The sequence below is a fragment of the Aulostomus chinensis genome, chromosome 1 (assembly GCF_037954235.1).
Source record: "Aulostomus chinensis isolate RoL2024-O1b breed Wild chromosome 1, RoL_Achi_v1.0, whole genome shotgun sequence".
NCBI lineage: Eukaryota > Metazoa > Chordata > Actinopteri > Syngnathiformes > Aulostomidae > Aulostomus > Aulostomus chinensis.
The window spans coordinates 67146999-67165821 of NC_141320.1; the positions used below are offsets into that span (position 1 = coordinate 67146999).

General features: G+C 51.3%; 2 protein-coding genes across 5 annotated transcripts in view; both read left to right on the top strand.

The window, feature by feature from the left end:
* LOC147272851 (major facilitator superfamily domain-containing protein 6-like) overlaps window positions 1–8476 on the top strand; it is a 17468-nt gene extending 8992 nt beyond the window's left edge. Inside the window, exons 9-11 of one of the 2 annotated variants that reach the window (XM_086202539.1) lie at window positions 1845–1903; window positions 5450–5572; window positions 8427–8476. In XM_086202539.1, the coding sequence (XP_086058665.1) occupies window positions 1845–1903; window positions 5450–5536 (146 nt within the window). In that variant the 3' untranslated portion in view covers window positions 5537–5572; window positions 8427–8476. Of the gene's footprint in view, window positions 157–1844; window positions 1904–5449; window positions 5573–8426 lie in introns of those variants that run through there. The other variant, XR_015112898.1, reaches the window with a different exon arrangement.
* LOC147272852 (NGFI-A-binding protein 1-like) overlaps window positions 1–18823 on the top strand; it is a 27248-nt gene that overhangs the window by 984 nt on the left and 7441 nt on the right. Inside the window, exon 1 of one of the 3 annotated variants that reach the window (XM_086202544.1) lies at window positions 8387–8550. The exons of 1 other annotated variant lie outside the window; for it this stretch is intronic. The gene's annotated coding sequence lies outside the window, so the exon portion shown is untranslated. Of the gene's footprint in view, window positions 1–8386; window positions 8551–14406; window positions 14839–18823 lie in introns of those variants that run through there. One more of the 3 variants, XM_086202543.1, reaches the window with a different exon arrangement.

Here is an 18823-nt window from a genome sequence, read left to right on the forward strand (position 1 = left end):
CCATGGAAGTACTCAGTGTTTTGAAGGAAACCCTCCGACAAACCAGAAGCATCGGGTTTCGTTTGTGAGGGAGGGTCTCTGGGTGACATGACATTGATCCTGTATTGATTATGTTGGTAAAATATGATTAAATTATGCTGTGTTGAAAAGTCACATGCCGTCCCAATACGAGTTTCTTTTATTGTTACTTAAAGGAGCATTTCATTATCAATGTCGTCCGTTTCCCAGGGGGATGGAGCCTGCAACCAAGAGAGGATTCCGAGTGTGTGAGTGTGGCTGAGTAGTGGCTGGTGGTGTTGAGGTTGGCGTGGATCGGGCGCTTCAGTGGCGGCGTTCTCTCTCCACTGAGGCAGACTTGATGTCCATCACTGCTCACAATTTAACTTTTAGTTCAAAAGAAACAGACAAAACGGGTCTGAGCGATGATTTGCTGGTGGTTCTCGTTTGCAGTGAACGCGGAGGTTTGGAGGTGTGACTATCGGCAGGTTAGATTTGTCCGCTGTGACGGTCGGTTGAGTGTGTTTTCTGTTTGTTGGCCTCTTCTTTTGTAAAAGAGTCAATTTGAATGTGAGAAATGTTGTTTGGGGTTTGTTTTTTTTGTTTTTTGAGGATCATTGCTGCTGAGGTTCAGGATGCGTTGTGATGCTAAATCATCCACTGGATGGCAGTAGTGTCCTCAGAGTGATGCTGCTTTGTGGGTCTAAAATGGACTCGTGTATGTGTGTGTGTGTGAGAGAGAGAGAGAGAGAGAGGAGGGTTATTGAGGTCGTGGTGCGCCTGCTACTGATGGGTGTGTGTGGGAGGACAGTAATAGGCTTCCTCAAAAACGAGACTGCTGTCATAAAAAAGCAGAGTCCAGGCCATCTTGGCCGCGCTGATGTCCGTGGAGACGCCTCAGCAGCTTCTGACGCCGGTCTTTTGTCCTTAACAATGAGGAGTACCGTGATATTCAGATGAGCGCGAGCTGATGGGCGATACTCCTCACTTAGTTTGAAATGACAGCGAGACCTGAGCACGAGGACCTGCAGCCACTGAGGAACCGGTGCTGCACCTGTCAGTCAGGGACTTATGTGGATCATTGATGTGTCAGGACTCAAAGATGGCGTTCCACACCACTCATATCTCACCTGTGCACCTCGAACCCTTCAGCTAACGAACTCCTCTTTATTCAAATGTTGCCGTCTGCCGCTGCCCAGGCTCAAGCTGCAGCTGTGTTTGGCTGATGGTCGTCCCTGCGCCGTGATGGAGAGGTGATGACGGCTCCCGTCACCCCTCTCGGCGTGGAGGAGGCGCCCTCATTACCCAGCAGCCATCAGTTGCTCTTTTGTCGCAGAAAGAGAGACATCAGATCAGAATTGACAGAAGAATAAAAAATAAAATCTTCCGTGTTGTTTTTAGTGATGCAGCATAGGGAGCGACATCATCGCCCTGGTGTGACGAGGACGATCATCAGGGTCGTCTGTGCTGCCACACCAGAGTGATCACGGCCTCATGTTTGGTTTTGATGAGGATTTCTGGTTGAAATCCCAGCTTTCGTTCTGTTAAAACGATGGTCGTTTCCTTTCGGGATGTAGAAGTTCGGAGCCTCTGTCGAGCTGAGCTTCGTCTTCAGCTCCTGTGACTGCGTTTCTCAGGCCTGTTGACGGTGTCGGTGTTCAGGCCCGGTCTGAGCGAAGATGTATGAGAGCAGACAGCTGTCACGGTCGCTCTGGCGTCACGCCACCGGCCGTGTTCTCACAGCTCCGGCTCACACTGAGGATGCTGCTGTTACCTGGACACACTCCCGTCAGCATCACTGGCCTCCTGGTCTGATTTGACGAACTGATGCGTGTTTCTGCCTGCAGGGGGGAGTTCAGACGCTCAGCCAAACACTCAGCGTGTTCATGACTGGACCAAGGAGAGGGTAAGTGGCTTCCATCCAGTCCGGGAGGACCCAAACACACAATTATTGATGGTTCCGGAAACAGACTTGATAGAAGGTCTGAGAAAGAGTTGCAGCCTCCTCAGAGCCGACAGTCATGCGGCACAACTGATTTTTTATTTTTCCTCAACTTTATTTTGATCCGAGCGTCAAAGATTGTAATGTAAGCAGAAGTCAGCCATCAGCGACACTTGAGTGGCAGTTAGAGAGCAGATCACCGCACCTTCTGGAGTAAAACCTGTGACGTCGCTTGGTGCAGCGCAGCACCTGGTAATTACTCGCTCTTTCTAGACGCCTCCTGACAACGCTTTTAATGCAACGCCAACAGCCGAACCTTCAATTATTCTGTCTGTTCTACTTTACAACACATGCTTTTGTTTCCGCTCCTCATCATTCCTGCGAAGACCTGTGAAATCAGTCCATTACACCCACCCAGAGTACTGCTGCCCCCACCCAGAGTACTGCTGCCCCCACCCAGAGTACTGCTGCCCCCACCCAGAGAACTGCTGCCCCCACCCAGAGAACTGCTGTCCCCCCACAGAGTACTGCTGCCCCCACCTAGAGAACTGCTGTCCCCCCACAGAGTACTGCTGCCCCCACCCAGAGAACTGCTGTCCCCCCACAGAGTACTGCTGCCCCCACCCAGAGAACTGCTGTCCCCCCACAGAGTACTGCTGTCCCCACCCAGAGTACTGCTGCCCCCACCCAGAGTACTGCTGCCCCCACCCAGAGAACTGCTGTCCCCCCACAGAGTACTGCTGTCCCCACCCAGAGTACTGCTGCCCCCACCCAGAGTACTGCTGTCCCCCCACAGAGTACTGCTGTCCCCCCACAGAGTACTGCTGACCCCACCCAGAGTACTGCTGCCCCCACCCAGAGAACTGCTGTCCCCCCACAGAGTACTGCTGCCCCCACCCAGAGAACTGCTGTCCCCCCACAGAGTACTGCTGTCCCCACCCAGAGTACTGCTGCCCCCACCCAGAGTACTGCTGTCCCCCCACAGAGTACTGCTGTCCCCCCACAGAGTACTGCTGCCCCCCCACAGAGTACTGCTGCCCCCACCCAGAGTACTGCTGTCCCCCCACAGAGTACTGCTGTCCCCACCCAGAGAACTGCTGTCCCCCCACAGAGTACTGCTGACCCCACCCAGAGTACTGCTGACCCCACCCAGAGTACTGCTGTCCCCACCCAGAGTACTGCTGCCCCCACCCAGAGAACTGCTGTCCCCCCACCCAGAGAACTGCTGTTCTTGAACCATCATGCAAGATTTTGGCCGAGGTAACGCTCATCCTGCTGTCTACATTTATAATCTTCCTTTGCATCAGACATCAAATCCAGGCAAAGGCGCTTCAGATGGCCTTTGTGTTCTAAGCGCCTTCAATGCCGGGATTCCTCAGGGATGGTCCCGGGGTTCCCTGTGGTTTTAATCTGAACCACCTCAAGGGCCTTCTACATTTCGCAGGATGCAGACTCGCTAATGTATTTTAAAACATCTTAAGCACATTACGAGCGTGTTACATGCCATTCTGCGTGTATAATCACATTTGGAAATGACATGCGTCATTATCAAAGAGGAAAATTAGCATTTTTCATCCACCGGTCACAAAGCTTGATGGCTTCCGAGCCGTTCGCTCTCCCAGCAGCCAAATGTGATTTAAGAGAGGGATTTGAGGAAGCTGCTGGTGTTCCTGCTGTTCCATTTATCAGGAAATAAACATGCTTCTGTGCGTGTCATGAACTACACATGCATGACTCGGGCTGTGTGCTTGAAGAATACGCATTACTAATGGTTGAAATCGTCAATGAGATCAGGCTCATTGCTGGTGCTGCTAACGAGGATTTAATAACTAAGAGCTGAGAACGAACTGGAACAGCAGGACTGAAAGAAGCCTCACGAACCGCGGCGGAGTCGCGACGTGTGGCCCCGAGCAGACGCAGACGGCGGCGGCGGCGCCGAGCTAAACTACCATTAGAAAGGCTGAAATGAGAAATACAGCTGCTTGAGGGACAACGAGAGGCCGAACAATAGAATCGGGTCAAATAAAGTTGACAATAGAAGAGCAGTCAACTAAGAATCAGAGACCCCAAATCAGATAACGTTGCTGCAGCAGCTGCAAAATGGCGTCCTGGTGTCAGGCGCTGATCCAGGCCCGACTGGGCTCAGCTGGGAGGCGGATCAGAGTGTCAGAGATGGAGCCGTGACCTTCCGCCCTCTCACACCTCCCCACTGAGCCCACACCAGACGCCCTGCCTGCACTTCAGAGGGGGAGCATGGCTGTAAACCAAAGTCACTTTACGCAAAGTTTAAATTCTCTGCCTCCATTTTACCTCAAACACGCGGGAGCTACACTACAGAAGCAGCAGACGTGGCACCTGCTCGGGGTTGAGACCAGGATGAGAGCTGCAGGAGCCATCACAGCGGGAACATGGAGGATCCCGGACAGGAGAGTGGGACAATCAGAGCAGAACGCGTGAATGTCTTTATCTCTGTTGGTATTAGACCCAGGAAAACTGAACGAGCCCTCCTGAACCCGACCTACAGCCCAAAGATGTTGTCTGTTTCGTATCATCCATTATTTGCTCTCAGCCGGCCGGCCGGTCCCAGCTGAGAGTCCCGGTTCCCCTCAGATGGAGGCGGGAGTCTGGAGACCAGAGGATGAGAAACGGCTCACCTGCAACAGCGTTGAACCGAAACAAATGTCAAGGATGAAAAATACAGTCGAAGTGAGATTGAAGTCATCGTGGTGTGTAATACTGCTGGTATTTATGTTCCCTCAGTACAAGTCAAGTATTCAAAGATTTATCATCGACTAGGTGTGAGAAGTACTCATGATAAATCAGGAAAGAAACAGAACTGTCAGGATTCATAAAAGGACTCGACTCGAATGCGAAATAAATGTAGCGTCAAAGTTCTTGTAGTACTTTTCCAGTGGAAGTAGTACTCTGTGTAGTACGTGTAGAGTTGCTGCAGTGACTGCTGGTCCACAACAGGGAACCTTTTTGTCCTGGCTGGGATCAATCGCTCCATAGATGACGCCCACCCTGCCAGGCTCTCCGTGGGCGGCCAGTGGCCCGGCAGGCCGGCCCGGTTCGGCCCCGCCTGGCCCTCCTGCAGCCCCCGCAGCCTGCAGGGCCGGATCAGCAGGAGAGCCGCTCTCTGCATCTGAAAACGCTCGGCTGAGTTTACTTGAAACCCTTGGAGAGGGGTCTGATTGGACATCGTGGGAAAAAATGGTGTTTTTACTTGCTAGAGGATCTGAAAAACTCAGCTTTATTCCAGGGCTGATTTTCCTGCACGGAGAAGCTGTTAAGCCTGGAGCTCCCTGTCACATGACCCAGCGTCCATCAGCTGACCGGCCTGACGCTCCAACCATGACTCCTGAGCCTAAAAACTACACTTAAGTCCACGTCAGTGTCATTCCAAGCAGGTTCTTGATGTCGTGGTGTGTTGGTGGACGATAAAGCGTTAATATGGAGGGTTTTCCTCAAACACAAACCTCTCACCTCAGGTTTTATTTCGTCTCTCAGGTCTTTGTGGGCTTTCACGGCTCTCGACTCCACTGTGCGGCGAGCGCCTCTGATAAAGTCTCTGTTCAAATTCTGTCCAGCAGCTGATGAAACTTCAACTGGAGCATTTGGCAGCTCCATCAGGTATTTCTCTCGGCCTGCAGAAGGGTTCCGACTGGAGGGGTGTTTCGGTGATTTCTTCCACAACTGCGTGTTGCTGCCCGAGGGGCCAAAAGTTCAGTTTTACAGAAGTTGATTCTGTGTCCTCAGAAAGTGCAGTTGTTGAGCTGCAGAATCTCCGCTCTCGAGGAGAAGCAGAAAGAAGCAGCAGTGACTTGTAAGGAAAACACTACAATTAGCCGAGGTTCCTGGATCGACGGAGCACGTTTGCTTCCACCTCTTTTATCCGACGTTCACATTTGCACTTCACACACTTTTGCTTTTGAACCCGCGGGGACTTCCAGGAACAACAACTGACTTGACATGACAAGGAAGCCGAGTGGCAGACCGAATCAGGGCCGAGCTGGGAAATCCATTTCTGTGGAAATTACCAGTTCCACCTCAGGAAAACCGTCTGGAGTGGAATTTGCCTTGTTGATGTGTGTGAAGTGAAACCCGCAGACGCGAGTGAAGCTTTAGCAGCAGGAAAAGAGGGGCTGGCTCTGACGGCTCAATCCCTTGTTTGGTTGAGCAAGTAAGCTCCACACCCTGGATGGATGCAGACGCGTAGAACAGCAACCCTGCGAGAAGGCACTTCTTACCACTGCTCTGGAATGACGGGATTTGTCAGCGCTGAATGGGTTTGTTTCTAAACCCTTGACCGTCTTTTCTCCCTGTAGGAGGTGAATCCATGAACCTGCCTCAGAACTTGAACAGTACCGTCGTATCGCCAATATTCACTTTGAACTCTCACGGTACAAAATTTTGATGAAAATAACAATTAAGAAGCAGTTCTGCCGAGTCTCCTCATTGCCAACGAGAACACGCTTTGGCTGCTTTCTTGCTCAACGGCGGTGCTGAAGCTGAACTGAGCTAGCTGGAAAGTAGCAGCTGCCGCGCCTGACGGCCGGCTGGAGGCCGGCAGTGTCACCTCCACTGAGGCCCAGCAGTTTGCTCGCTTACTGTCACGTATTCTTTACCTGCTTTGTTTCAAAACTGGAAAGTCTAATTTCGTGGAGACGGAAGTGTGTCTTTTATAAACGAATCTGACCGCCAGCCGAAGCCTACACACGGCACCTTTAGCGTCCAGTTTTGTGCCTGTGAAACATTTGGAACACAGTGGCACGCCGGCGATGCCAAACGCTCCACACGTTCACTCCTGAACACAAAGCATTCATGCAAAATCCGTCCCCACATTCCAGGTTTCCCCGCGAGGCTCCGAGCAGGCAAAGCTCGGTGGACGGTACCTGGTGTTTAATTAACAGCAGACGAATCTTCATTTCCTCTGTGACGGCCCGCCGTCTGATCGGTGTGTACACTAGTTGTCACCACGTCTCTGCATTAGTGTCACCAAAACAAATCCCTGAGCGTTCATTGTGCCGGGCGATTAAAGGGATGCTGGTTGTGATGTGCTGCAGGGACGTGGGCAGGCCGATGTGGGTACTTGTGCGTGAGGAGCCCTAAGTTGCAGAGGTTTTTTTCTAATTGAGTCAGGGACTTATGCTGGCAAGGTAGGCGTGTGAGTGGGGGGGAGACTAATCCCAAGCTGCTGTTGTTTTTCGTGCCTGCTGGCTTCAGATCAAAAACTTAACAGCAATAATCATGCAAAATGTGTGGCTTCACTTCAAAGCCTCCCTCAACTTTGCTCACACCCTTGTAGCTCACATTGTTTCATCACTTCTTCTTCTGCTGTGAGGGATTTTTCCCCTCAACGTTCATTTCTGTCACATCTCAGTGCTCTCAGTCCCCGAGGGCGGAGTGACAGGTGATCTCTCCGCAAATGAACGCACTTAGCAGATTACTCAGTTTTTAGCATGTGAGCCACATCGCAGGCCGGCTGCATCCTCTCTCACCCCAGCGTGTGTGTGTGTGTGTGTGTGTGTGTGTGTGTGTGTGTGTGTGTGAGGTGGAGGGGTGTCAGCCTCCGCCTGGACACAGCAGACATGTCAAACGTCAGCAGCACTCTCAGGGCGAGGATGCTGTGGGCGGTGAGGGTCGCTGAGGCACCAAAATGGGCAAATCCCCTCCACGTCAGCCCACAGCCTGTCAGCGGGGAGCCACAAGGCTCCCACGGAAGCTTTAGTGGTGCACCACCTTGCATTTTAAGACCACTAAAACTCCACCATATTAATGACGCCTTGCTGCCTGGCATCTCCGCAACTTTCTGCTGCTTCGCTGCACAGCTGACCAGACGCTGAAGGGACTTTTCTGATTAGCCGCCAGAGAATTCACCGCAGCAAACCTCCTCAGCTCCTGAAGTCACGTTCCAGTCGTTTGAATCCGTGTTGAAATTCAACAAATGAAAAGAGAATCGTCTCGCAGGTCCTGGGGACATCGTGTGACAGAAGTCAGTTGGGGAGGTGTTTCCTGACTGACCGCCGTCGGAGCACCGTAGCGTCACCTCACCAGCTACATGAGCATCACTCCTCGGGTTCCACCTCCGCCGCCGTCTTTCACTCATCAGGATTTTTATGTTGGTTGGCCAAACTGATCCGTTGCATCCAGGAGCTTCTCACGGCTAATAGTGCTTCAAGTGACAGCCACTGGTGTAGCAGCGAGGGCCAGGTAGCTGCAGCTGAGTCACCGTCACCATTCCTAGCGACCAAGCGAGCATGAATTGACTGGCAATTTGAGAGGTTCACCCTCTAGCTAATGCTAAGGAAGTTAGCATGCGCTTGTTTCTTACAGTGGGGAAGGACAATCTGGCGATGCGCTGCACCCGATTGCTGGAGGTGGAGAGTTTACATGATGTTGTTGGATATTCGCAACCTTAAGCAGCGTTTTAGTACAGAAATGCTTGTCATTCAGACCTGATGTGTTTGTGGTGACACACTTCCAGGCTCTTCCCTGACGGAGGTGACTGTGGTGGCGGCGGTGATGTGAGCGAAGGCAGCTGATTTCCACGCTGGCAGATTTGCAGGCAGCAGGGCCCCTATAGCTGCTCCTGCTCTCCACACTCTGCAGTAAAGTTTCACACACACACAAACACACCGCAGGAACACTGCAGTCTCTATCTGTATGTCACATAACCTCCGCCTACGCACACTACGCCCACACACATCCTTGCCCAAAACACCCACATACACCAGTGTAATGTGTGCTCAGAGAGAGAGACACACACACACACACACACATCGCCCCTATACACACTCCCCGCCCACGCAGGCACACACGTGCTCAGTCAGACATAAGCCGCTCATACCATCCCACACTTTCTCAACAGACTCAAAGTAAGACTCTTCTAACTAGGGAGCCTGAGCAAACACACCGCCGTTCGCCCTGCAGATCCACACACACGCACACACACACACGCACACACACACACGTACACACCAGCTGTGTTGTAAACTGAAGAAATCTGCTTTTATAGACGCTACTTTAAGAGCAGATCTGTTTGATTGTTTCCCTGTGACATCCACGCCCGTCTGAAATGAATAAAACAATAGGAGGCATTTTTGAAACTCCTGCTCTTGGCATCCTGTAACCCATATTCCCTCCAAATGAAAAGGGACACTCCATGACAAGCACTACCACCGCCTGGAGACTGAATCATGCCGCTCTCTTGTTCCTCCTCTCTCTCCTTTTTTTTTCTTCCTCTTGCCTCCAAAAGAGGAACTTGGATGAAAAGAGCTGCTTTTTTAGAGTGTTGAGGATGTGGGTTGGTGGGGAGGAGACGGAGGGGAGGGAGAAGGGGAGCAGAGCAGCGTGGGCGCTCTGACAGGGCGAGGGGCTGACAGGCCCAGGCGTGGGCGTGTCATTGAAATGTGTTTCTACTCCAGGGGGGGAGAAAGAAATGCAGGGAAAAGAAAAAGAGAAGAAGAAAGAGGGAGAGGGAGAGAGAGAGGCAAGCCAGTGCAGAAATTAAATGAACAGGCGTCTCCTGAAAAGTGAAATATGAAGCGGCTTCTTGCCAAATGAGATACATCCACTGTTTGGAGGCTTCAGTGGGAGGGAAGGACACCGAAGATAAATAAATTAATTAAAAAGTGACGCCTACTCACTGGAAATGATTGACAGGATGACATGAAAGCAGATTGCGACTGCAGTGTGGAAACCTTGTAACCTCGCTCTCGCTGGTTTTCATCTCTTAAAGGCTAAATGGAAGATGAACCAGAGGAGGATACGCAGTACAAAATGTACAAATTAAATATAAACCAGGACGCGTTCATCAACGGCTCAGATTCCCATCGCCGGGACTTGAACCTGCTTCCTCTCCTGAACGCGCATCACATTCAGAATTATTCTCTCGTGATCTGAGGAGGAGCTTCCTGGAATGACAGCGACAACTCCGTGATGGAAAACTTAGAAAGTAAACACGTGACGGCAAAAAGATAGAAACCTGACATCGTGGCGTTGATGTGACACCCGTGGCTGCAGAACTCGCCGTCGGTCTCAGTCGCTGGCGTTTGCGCGGACGGATTCAGAAATGGAAGTCTGTAAGAGGAAGGTTGTCCTCTTCCCTGAAGACTCCTTTCAGGGAGAGAGCTCAGCTGGGAATGGAGTTTGATGTCTAACACCAGATCAGGATCTTTTATGGGATTTTGGCGAGTAAACTTCAGTGAATAGGAGCTCTGAGTGCAGGAAGGAAGATGGCGGCGGTGTCAGGTTGGGGGAACTGGGACTCGTGGGAACAGGCAGCCTGGGTGTCGACCTACCTCGCTGTGTGGGTGGACGTCTTATTTCCTGCCGGCGCTCTCGCTTTAATTTGCTCGGTTCTTGTTGTTAGATATTGAGATGTGTAGGTGAGGCACGGGGGAGGGAAGGGGCTGAGGTCAACACGAGCTAATATTCCTCCTCTTCTCTGTCAGAATTTGATTTGATCCCCGTCTGCTGATCCCCGTGATGGCGGGTAGAAGGTCATGTCTGCATAATCACACACGCGCAGAGAGCAGCAGGGCTGGGTGGGCGTCGAGAGCCTACCTGCGCCGCGTCTGCGCCAGGATCATTAAAGTTCAGCGCCGCTTCCATTCATATCACTGCCGTTCTATTAGCAGCGCTTCTGTGGAGCTTCCACTTCCTGCGGTTCCACCGCTGTTCGGTGTTGTTGAAGGTTTGATTGTGGCGAGCTCAGGCGCTGCCTGCCTCATGACCTGCTGACAGGGAGCCACAGAGAACCTGTGGAAGAGCCTCCTCCGGTCCTGAGGGTCTGCATGGACGCGTCCAGACGACCGGCGGAGCTCGATGGCGGTCAGTGAGCCGGCGGCTGCTGTAGCGTCTCCAAGTCTCGCCGAACCACACGGGTCACATGATCACGTTTAAAGAGTCTTTTTGCTCGGCCGCTGTTTTACAGCTGTGTCTTCGGGAGAGTTTTGAATCATTTTGCATCATGTGACGCACCTCGTACTTGTAGTTCTTTGTGGCTTTCACATCTGGACCCTGGCGGGGCGTCGATGTCCAAACCTGCGTGTTGATCGTTTGTCGGCGCTGGCGTTTTTTGATGATTCCTGCGCCAAATGTAGTTTCCTGTCTGTCAGCGGGACGTGAGCGCGGTCCTGAGGATGCTGGACTCACCTGATCTGCTTCAGTGTTCTTTCTGAAATTAATTGGAGGACGTGAGAACCAAGCCCCCCCCCCCCCCATACTAGTTTTCCCCTCATTTGGGCTTCGAAGGCAGATAAAAGCAGCAGCAGCAGCCGATGTAAATTGTATTTTATTCCTTTTTCCCTTCTTTGCGGCTGTGCCGGGGAGTAACGATGGCGGAGGTGGCGGTGGGTGGAGGGGGGGGCAGGGGGTTGACGGAGCTGCTCTGGTTGGTCCCTGGGGGGCTGCTGTGTTCGTGGCTGGCCTAATTCCCCAAAATAGCTCATTGATGGGGGATCAGGCAGTCAAAGCGATCGGGTGGAGATTTGATTCAAGCTGCTCGCAGCCCTGATGAGCTCCGAGGGCGGCGAGCGTTCACAGGCGGCGGGGGCGGGGTTAATCGTCCTGGCAGCAGCCGGAGGTGAATCTGTAGCGGTGAGGATGCGTTGACCTCTGACCTCTGAAGCGTCCTCCCCCTGATGCTTTGTTGATTTATCAAAATATCAAATCTACTTTGAAAGCAGTGGTAAACTACACTAATAGTAAGAGTAATACAAGTACTACTATTAATTCTAGTACTACAAAATCATTTGAAGGTGATGTTTTGATCAGATGTGAGGTAATCGTATTCATCCGTGTGTATTGGTACTTTGAAAATGTGTAATTCAAAACCTATAAGAACTGATACCACTAGTACAAGACATATCAGTAGTGGCACAGTACTAATACTTCAAGTCAAATGAGTAGGGTTCGAAGTAATAATATTCAAACGACAATTCTACAACTTCATTTGGCAGAAGCTTTTGTCCAAAGCCGTGAACAAAACAAGCAAGAATGGAGGGGAAAACTTAGTCTACTGCATTATAGAGAGTATTAGCACTAGTACATACCCAAGCAGTAATTGTACTAGTTTTGGCTGTAGTAATAGTGTCAGAGGTATTACCGGGGGCTGTTTTATACGTAGTACTAGGGCTTATTAGTCACAGCCACGCTCAGATCACAAAAGTGGTGATCAGTAGCAACATGGCAGGAGGAATCAAAGTTTACTACAGTATTTACTGTGTACATGCAGTATTTGTATTGTAGTTCCTCTATGTTTGGAGTCCAGACGCGGCCCCAGGTGGCGATGAATGTCACACTTGGGGAGCAGAAGTTTTAGCAGCACATCAGCTGAGCACGCAGGGGCGAGGGCTTCTGCTGCCAACCTCCCCTAGATGGAACCTTCTGTGCCGTCGCGCCGCCGCCGCGACCGCCTGAGCAGGTCTGTGACGCAGTCATGTGGTCGCCTCACATCTGCAGATCTCAGTCGGGGTTTCAGAACGTTCCCTCCTCACGAAGAGAATCTCCAATTCTCAGCAAAGTGACAAGCAACCAAAGTCTGTTCCACTGTCATGACATTGACGTGACCTTTGACCCGGACGCACGGGGCAGAGGAACTCTGATGGCACAAGTGAGCGCACGCCAAAGTTCCCAGGCGACTCGGTGCTGAATCAGCTTCTGGAGTTCAACACGGGCAGAATTCATCTGGTACACGAATACAGAGTACTACGCGTATACAGAGTACTGACACTTCCCTGGCATGCAGTATCTTCATAAGACATCTTACGCAAATGAAAAACACCAGAAAGAGTGTGTACTAATACTCAATCTATTGTACAAATACACAACACATTTTATGTTCAGCATATACACAAATATACACCCTTGTTGTGAGATATAGTAAAATATACTAGAAAATATGAGAACAATTTCAGGAGGAAAACGCACTGATAGGACGATACATAGTGCACATGTACAAGTACACACAATATTACTTCACAAAGTACGGTTAACCAGCATAGAGTTGTGTACTCGAAGTAAGAAAATGTCTAGTGGAATTAAAATATTTGACTGACAGGCAGTACACTTCTCCAAATAAGCTCACATTCTCAGACACCGCGCGCGCGCGCGCACGCACACGCACTTTCTCCAAACGAGCGGTGAAAGTTCTCGTGGATCGATAGTGATTATTGGTTCCGATGGTGTTGAGGAGCAGACCAGCGGCTGAGTTGGAGCGTCAAGTGTGCGCGCTGCTGCGTGTCTGTGGGTGTTGAACCTGCTCGTGTTTGGTATTCCGTGCTGAAAGCCTCCCACGCCCCGTGTGTCCGCCCACGCGCGGATTTGCGTCACACAGGGAGCAGCGTGGGCGCGCGCTAGAGAGAGAGAGAGAGAGAGAGTCTGTGGCAACCGCGCGGAATATCCCACTTTTATTGTGCTGCCGCGTCAAGTTGCGCGAGGACAGACGTGACGGACAGGAAGCGTCGAGAAAATAAAAGCCCTGGGTTTTTTTGTTTTCTTTTTTTTTTTTTAAATAGAAGCTGACACGGTTCCAGTGGGAATGTGAAGCAGCAGCTGGTTATTTCACCAGCGCTGCTCCTCTGGTAGCACCTCGTCAAACCCCCACCACCCCAGAGCCCCTTCCTACTGCTCAGGGAACACGAGGCCCTCAAACCTGAGCCTCCTCCTGGTCCTCAGGGTAGAACCAGTCAGGAGGTCTGAGACCGGCTCTGAGTGAACACTCAACCCAACATCAACAATGCCTTCACCACTGTCAGTGCTATCGGTTGAGGTTAAATTATATTAAGAGACAACAACCTGGCCCACACTGAGTTTCTCGCTCCAGTGTAAATCCTTGCTTTGGAGAAGAGCGTCTCTCAAATGAAACTGGAGAGTTGCAGAATGAACTCCTGAGCGTGAGAGCGTCTTCCGTGATCCCAGATTTGCCCTGATGAGAAGCAGGACCGGAGTAACCACACCGTTTCCCCGCCTCTGTGGTGTTTGGAATCTTCATATTTTCCTCTGTTTGTATCTCCAGTTATTTGTTCCTGATGTTTGTGTTTGTGGAGGATGAAAACAGCGAAACTGTGAGTGCTGGGACGACCTGGTAGCAAGGAGAGGCGTGACTGGCAAACCCTCACAGCAGCTTTGCTGTTATTTTATTATTAGCTTGGTTGTTATTTTGTTTTGTTTTTTTGTGTCTGAACTTTTCCAACTTTGTATGTGGGATGATTCAAATGTGTGTTTAGGGTCAAAGGCCAAATTTAATTCAAAGTGAACGACTCTGCTCTCAAAATCTGTGGTTTTCAGTATTTTTACTCAAGAATATTTGAGTACTTTTACTATCTAAAACTCAGTATTTAAAACTTCTGCTCTTCTTATTTATATTTGAAGGTTACTAGTTGTTTTGAAAGTTAGGTTTTGCACGGCAAAGTGGAACTGTGCTTTTATTTTGTTACGCAGCCGGAAGTTGGCGTGTGTGTGCATTAACAGCGGTGACTAGCGCAGGGGAGTGGAGAGACACTGGGAGAGGACTCAAACACTCACACACGTTCACACACACTCACTCACTCACTCACACACACTCACACTCACTCTCACACACGCACGCAACACACACTCGGAGGGAAGCGGCGCACCGAGCGACGCACGAAGGTCAGCGGCTCTTCTCCGCTCATCTGCGCCTCCTCTCCTCTCCTCTCAGCGACGGGAAGGAAAAGTTTCCGGAGGAGCGGAGCTTCCTCGCGCTTCAGAACCTGGAAATTATTTTTGGTTTTTGATTTTGCGCGCGCCGCTGCTCTGCGGACGTCGTTCTCCTCGCGCCCAGCGGCACCGAAGCTTCGCGCTGCTCATCGGGGAGGAAACGGGAGCGAGGAGCCGAACCGGGGCGACCGAAGCGGGCCAGAACCCAGCAGGTAGGCGCGAGGCAGCACACATGACCTGGCGCTGCATGTTGGGATTTGGTTGTGTTTAGCAAAGATGTTAGCCGCTGCTAGCAGCTAGCAGCATGAGCAGAGATCAGAGACCAGAGACCAGGAGATCACAGACCAGGAGATCACAGACCAGGAGATCCTCAAACTCCTGACCAGCCGCTCAAGCAGCGGGGCCATGATGGCTGGTAGTGGAACAGACACAAGTACAGGAGTGATTACCAGAGCAGGAACGCAGCTGACCCCCCCCCCCCCCCACACACACACACACACACACACACACACACACACACCATGATGATGATTACAACATTGAAGAATTGGGAAATTCTCATGAATCACAGTGAAATGGACAGTTCCACACTTGGTGTCTGGCCGTGTGTGTGTGTCTGTCTGGGAAAGTGTGTGTGTGTGTGCGCCAGTGAACGCCTCGCTGATTCTCCAGGTGAAATGCTGAACTGGCTCAACTTGATCCGTAGCAGGACTCGCCATTCACAATCAGCTAATACAGACACACACACACACACACACACACGCGTGCGTCTGTGGGATCCAGCAGACCATAATGAGCCTTATCAAAGCGGGGTTCAAGACTCCGGTGAATCCAGGTTTCTATTTGTAGACACGGAGGTTGAAGGATGCAGCTCCCACCGTTGTTATGATCGTAAAATCTGAGGTGAAGTTAATGTCCGAGCGTGAGAGCAAGCTGGTGGTGAGCAGGTGACTCACTCAGGTGTCGAGCCTCAGTTCAGAAGTGTGTGTCACTCTGATAGCAACTCTGGTTGAACATGGTGACATACCGCCATAACTCCCCATGGGCGTGTTTAAAGGTACAGTTTCGACCTGGTAATCACAAGCAAGTGCTTCACATTTCTCCCTCCAAGCCAACAGGGGGCAGCGTAGATCAGAGAGTCTGCAGCTGTTGTCAGAAACAAGCTAACCTTTGCTCCCTGAACCGGCTGGTCAGGTGAGGAGCGCCACAGCTGCGGCCAGGCCTCCGTCAGGTTCATGGACGTCTGCTCGTCCGTCTGAAACTGAGCGTGTTGTTTGATTCAGGGGTAGCCTGGAGGAGCAGGACGGCGCTCAGAGACGCGACGGTCAAACGACCCTCTGACGTTCACAGGTCCACTGGTCGTGAATGTCCTCCTGATGAAGCCGCCTTCAGGGACCGCTCCTCGCCGCTCACTGCTGGCTTTGGTTTCTTTTGTTTGGACTTTTATTCAGTTTTTGTTTCATAATTTGAATCCAAAAGATGTTTTTAACAAAAACATCGTTTTTTTGAAGGTCAAAGTAGAACGTTTGTGTTCAATTGTTAGACATTTAATCCTTCTTTTAGTTTGTCAGAGAGTTTGGGACGTTCTGCTGTCGTGGCGGGAAAAAGATGGATGAGAGGAATCAGGGTCTCAGGTGGGGGGTGTCTTTGTTCTTAGTGACCAACCTCACGAGCAAGTCAGAGACTGAGTCTTCCCCCGATACAGAATATGACACACCTGTTTATACTGTAGTCAGGCTGTGTGTGTGTGTGTGTGTGTGTGTGTGTGTGTGTGTGTGTGTGTGTGTGTGTGTGTGTGTGTGAGACGTGATGGACTTTACACTTCAGGGACCAGAAAGGAATGGGACATTCCCCCATGACACCTATCTTGGCGTTTGTGGCACGGCGCCCTGGGGCTCGCGGCAATGCTAAATACGTTTGTAAGGCTTCCGGTCAGGTGACCTGGAGGAGCGCTGGTGTTTGATCAGCCCCTCGGCTGTCAGCTCATGTCATTATTTGAAAAAATACAGCTTCTGTTCAGCGTCTTTGACGTGAGACTGAACATCTAATAAACCAGCTCATCAACTGGTTTAACAAAAAAGTAGTGGACAGATTGATTGCTGATGAAGTTCCCTGAGCGCCGATGGCAGTCGGTGCCGGCGCTGGTCGGCCTGTGAGTAGTTTGGATCGAGACCCTGCAGGTGCGGTCGACCTCAGAACCTCGCGGCCTCCTCAGGTGCTCCCTCTGCTTCGGCCAGAGCTCAAACTGGAGCTCCAGACAGTTTTGCTGGCTGTGGGGTTTCTGTCTTCGCTCAGGCAGCGTTTGTCATTTTCCCGACCACGGCTGAGCTCAGGCCTGCCTCCCTGGGCTGAGGCTCGGCGCCTATTCTGGGCGAGGCGAGCCCACCACCTACACATCCTGCAGGGGTGGAGAGAGGCATGTGGTCCTCCCAGCAACCCGGGCCTGGTGACTGCCACTCCTCTGTTAGCGAGGCCTCCGCAGGGCCTCACATGCTCTGAGGAAGCGGGGGCTGCTGGAGTCCAGAACAAGCCTCTCTCAGACCTCCGTTCTTGCTCCGTTGAAGGTGGCAGCCTGAGTTTGAGTGTTTGACGGAGGGCTTCCAGGGCCGCAGCCACACCAGACGCCTCACGGTGACAGCAGCGGTGGTACTGGAGGGACGCTCAGCCCATAGACTCATTCACACTGCTGACTTCAAGCAGGGGGGGGGTCTTTTTTACTGGGACCACTGCCACCTGATGGTTCTGGTGTATCAACCTGGTCTGGTTAAAGTTTTAAGAATATGATGAGTTCCAGCCCAGGAAGAGGTGTACAGGGGCAGCACGCCTCCGTCGGAGCAGCGCCATCTTCAGGGAACCCACAAATCTGTTGCTTGGATCTGTTAAGAACCGGCGCACCAGATTTGTGTTGTCACTGAAACCGCGTGTGTCTTCATCCCGTCACTCTGGACCGGCGCTGCCGCGGCTCAGTCTGTCGCCAAGCTAGCAGGTTAGCATGCTAAATCCAGAGGCTATCTTTAGCAATGTGAGGGATTTGTTCTTTTCTCCACCATTAAAAACCAGCACATTCCTGTCGTTTGGTGTTTTCCCTGATCTGAGACGGGGCAGCACCAAGGCAGGTCCTGGTGCTGGATCGAGAGTTCAAGTTCATCTTGGAATGATTCACACACCTGCATGCAGCACCTGTAGCATTCAGAGCTGTGACTTAAATATGAGTTCAACATCAAAGCGCTTGCAAAAATATCGTGGTGTGAAAGAACATACAAAGAACATAGGCTCTGAGGTCTAACCCTTTTAGGTACGTACAGTTATCACGCGTGAAACACGAACACAGGGTCACACACCTGAAAAGGTGTAGATTAGCTAATCCTCTCCTGGCCTTTATTTGTCAGAAAACTTGAAAATCCCTGTGGTGACATTCAGGCTAAAAATTCACGACTTTCACGTCAGAAAAATCAGCGGCGCTCGACGCTCCTGCTGAGGCCTGATAAAGTGGAGTCGCTCACCTGCCAAGAACGACGGTTCTGCTGGATTTTTATGGAAATGCGTCGTGTGCAGAAGACGGCGGAGCAGGTTGAGATCCGGCTGCTAATGTAGGCAGCGTGGAAACCAAAGTTCTGCTCCGACACTTTGTGAAGAAGAATGTGTCAGAGCCACGAGAAGGAAAATACCAGTAAGTTCAAACTGCTGAGGAGTGATTGAGGACTTGATGATGCAAGACAAGACAGTTGGTGGCTCAGCAGGGGAATTCAGGCCTCGCTGTCAGGAGATGAGTCGTCTGACATTTGTAAGTTTGGACTGGGCAGCACAACAAAGAGGACATTTTCCACTTTTAAAATGTAAACACACTATAATCTGTAATCCGCCTGCTGGTTGACTGAGGGGACCAAATGTTATTATTTCCCTTTGCTGGGAGGATAAAATGAAGGGAATGTGTTTGGCATCGCTCACCCTGGAAACAGGAACCAGCGGCAGACGGAACCTGACACGGAACCCAATATTTAGGTTTCATGCTTGCTTCTTACGCTGATGGAATCACGGAGGTGAATGAGGGAGTCTTCTCACATGTGGCACAACTGAGCTAGCTACTTTCAGGCTTCGTGCTAAGCTAAGCTAGCTCGCTGTTGGCAGAAGCACTTAACATCCGTGCAGACGTGCCAACACCTTGACCAGGTGGTCAGCTCAATCCAGCAGGCATGT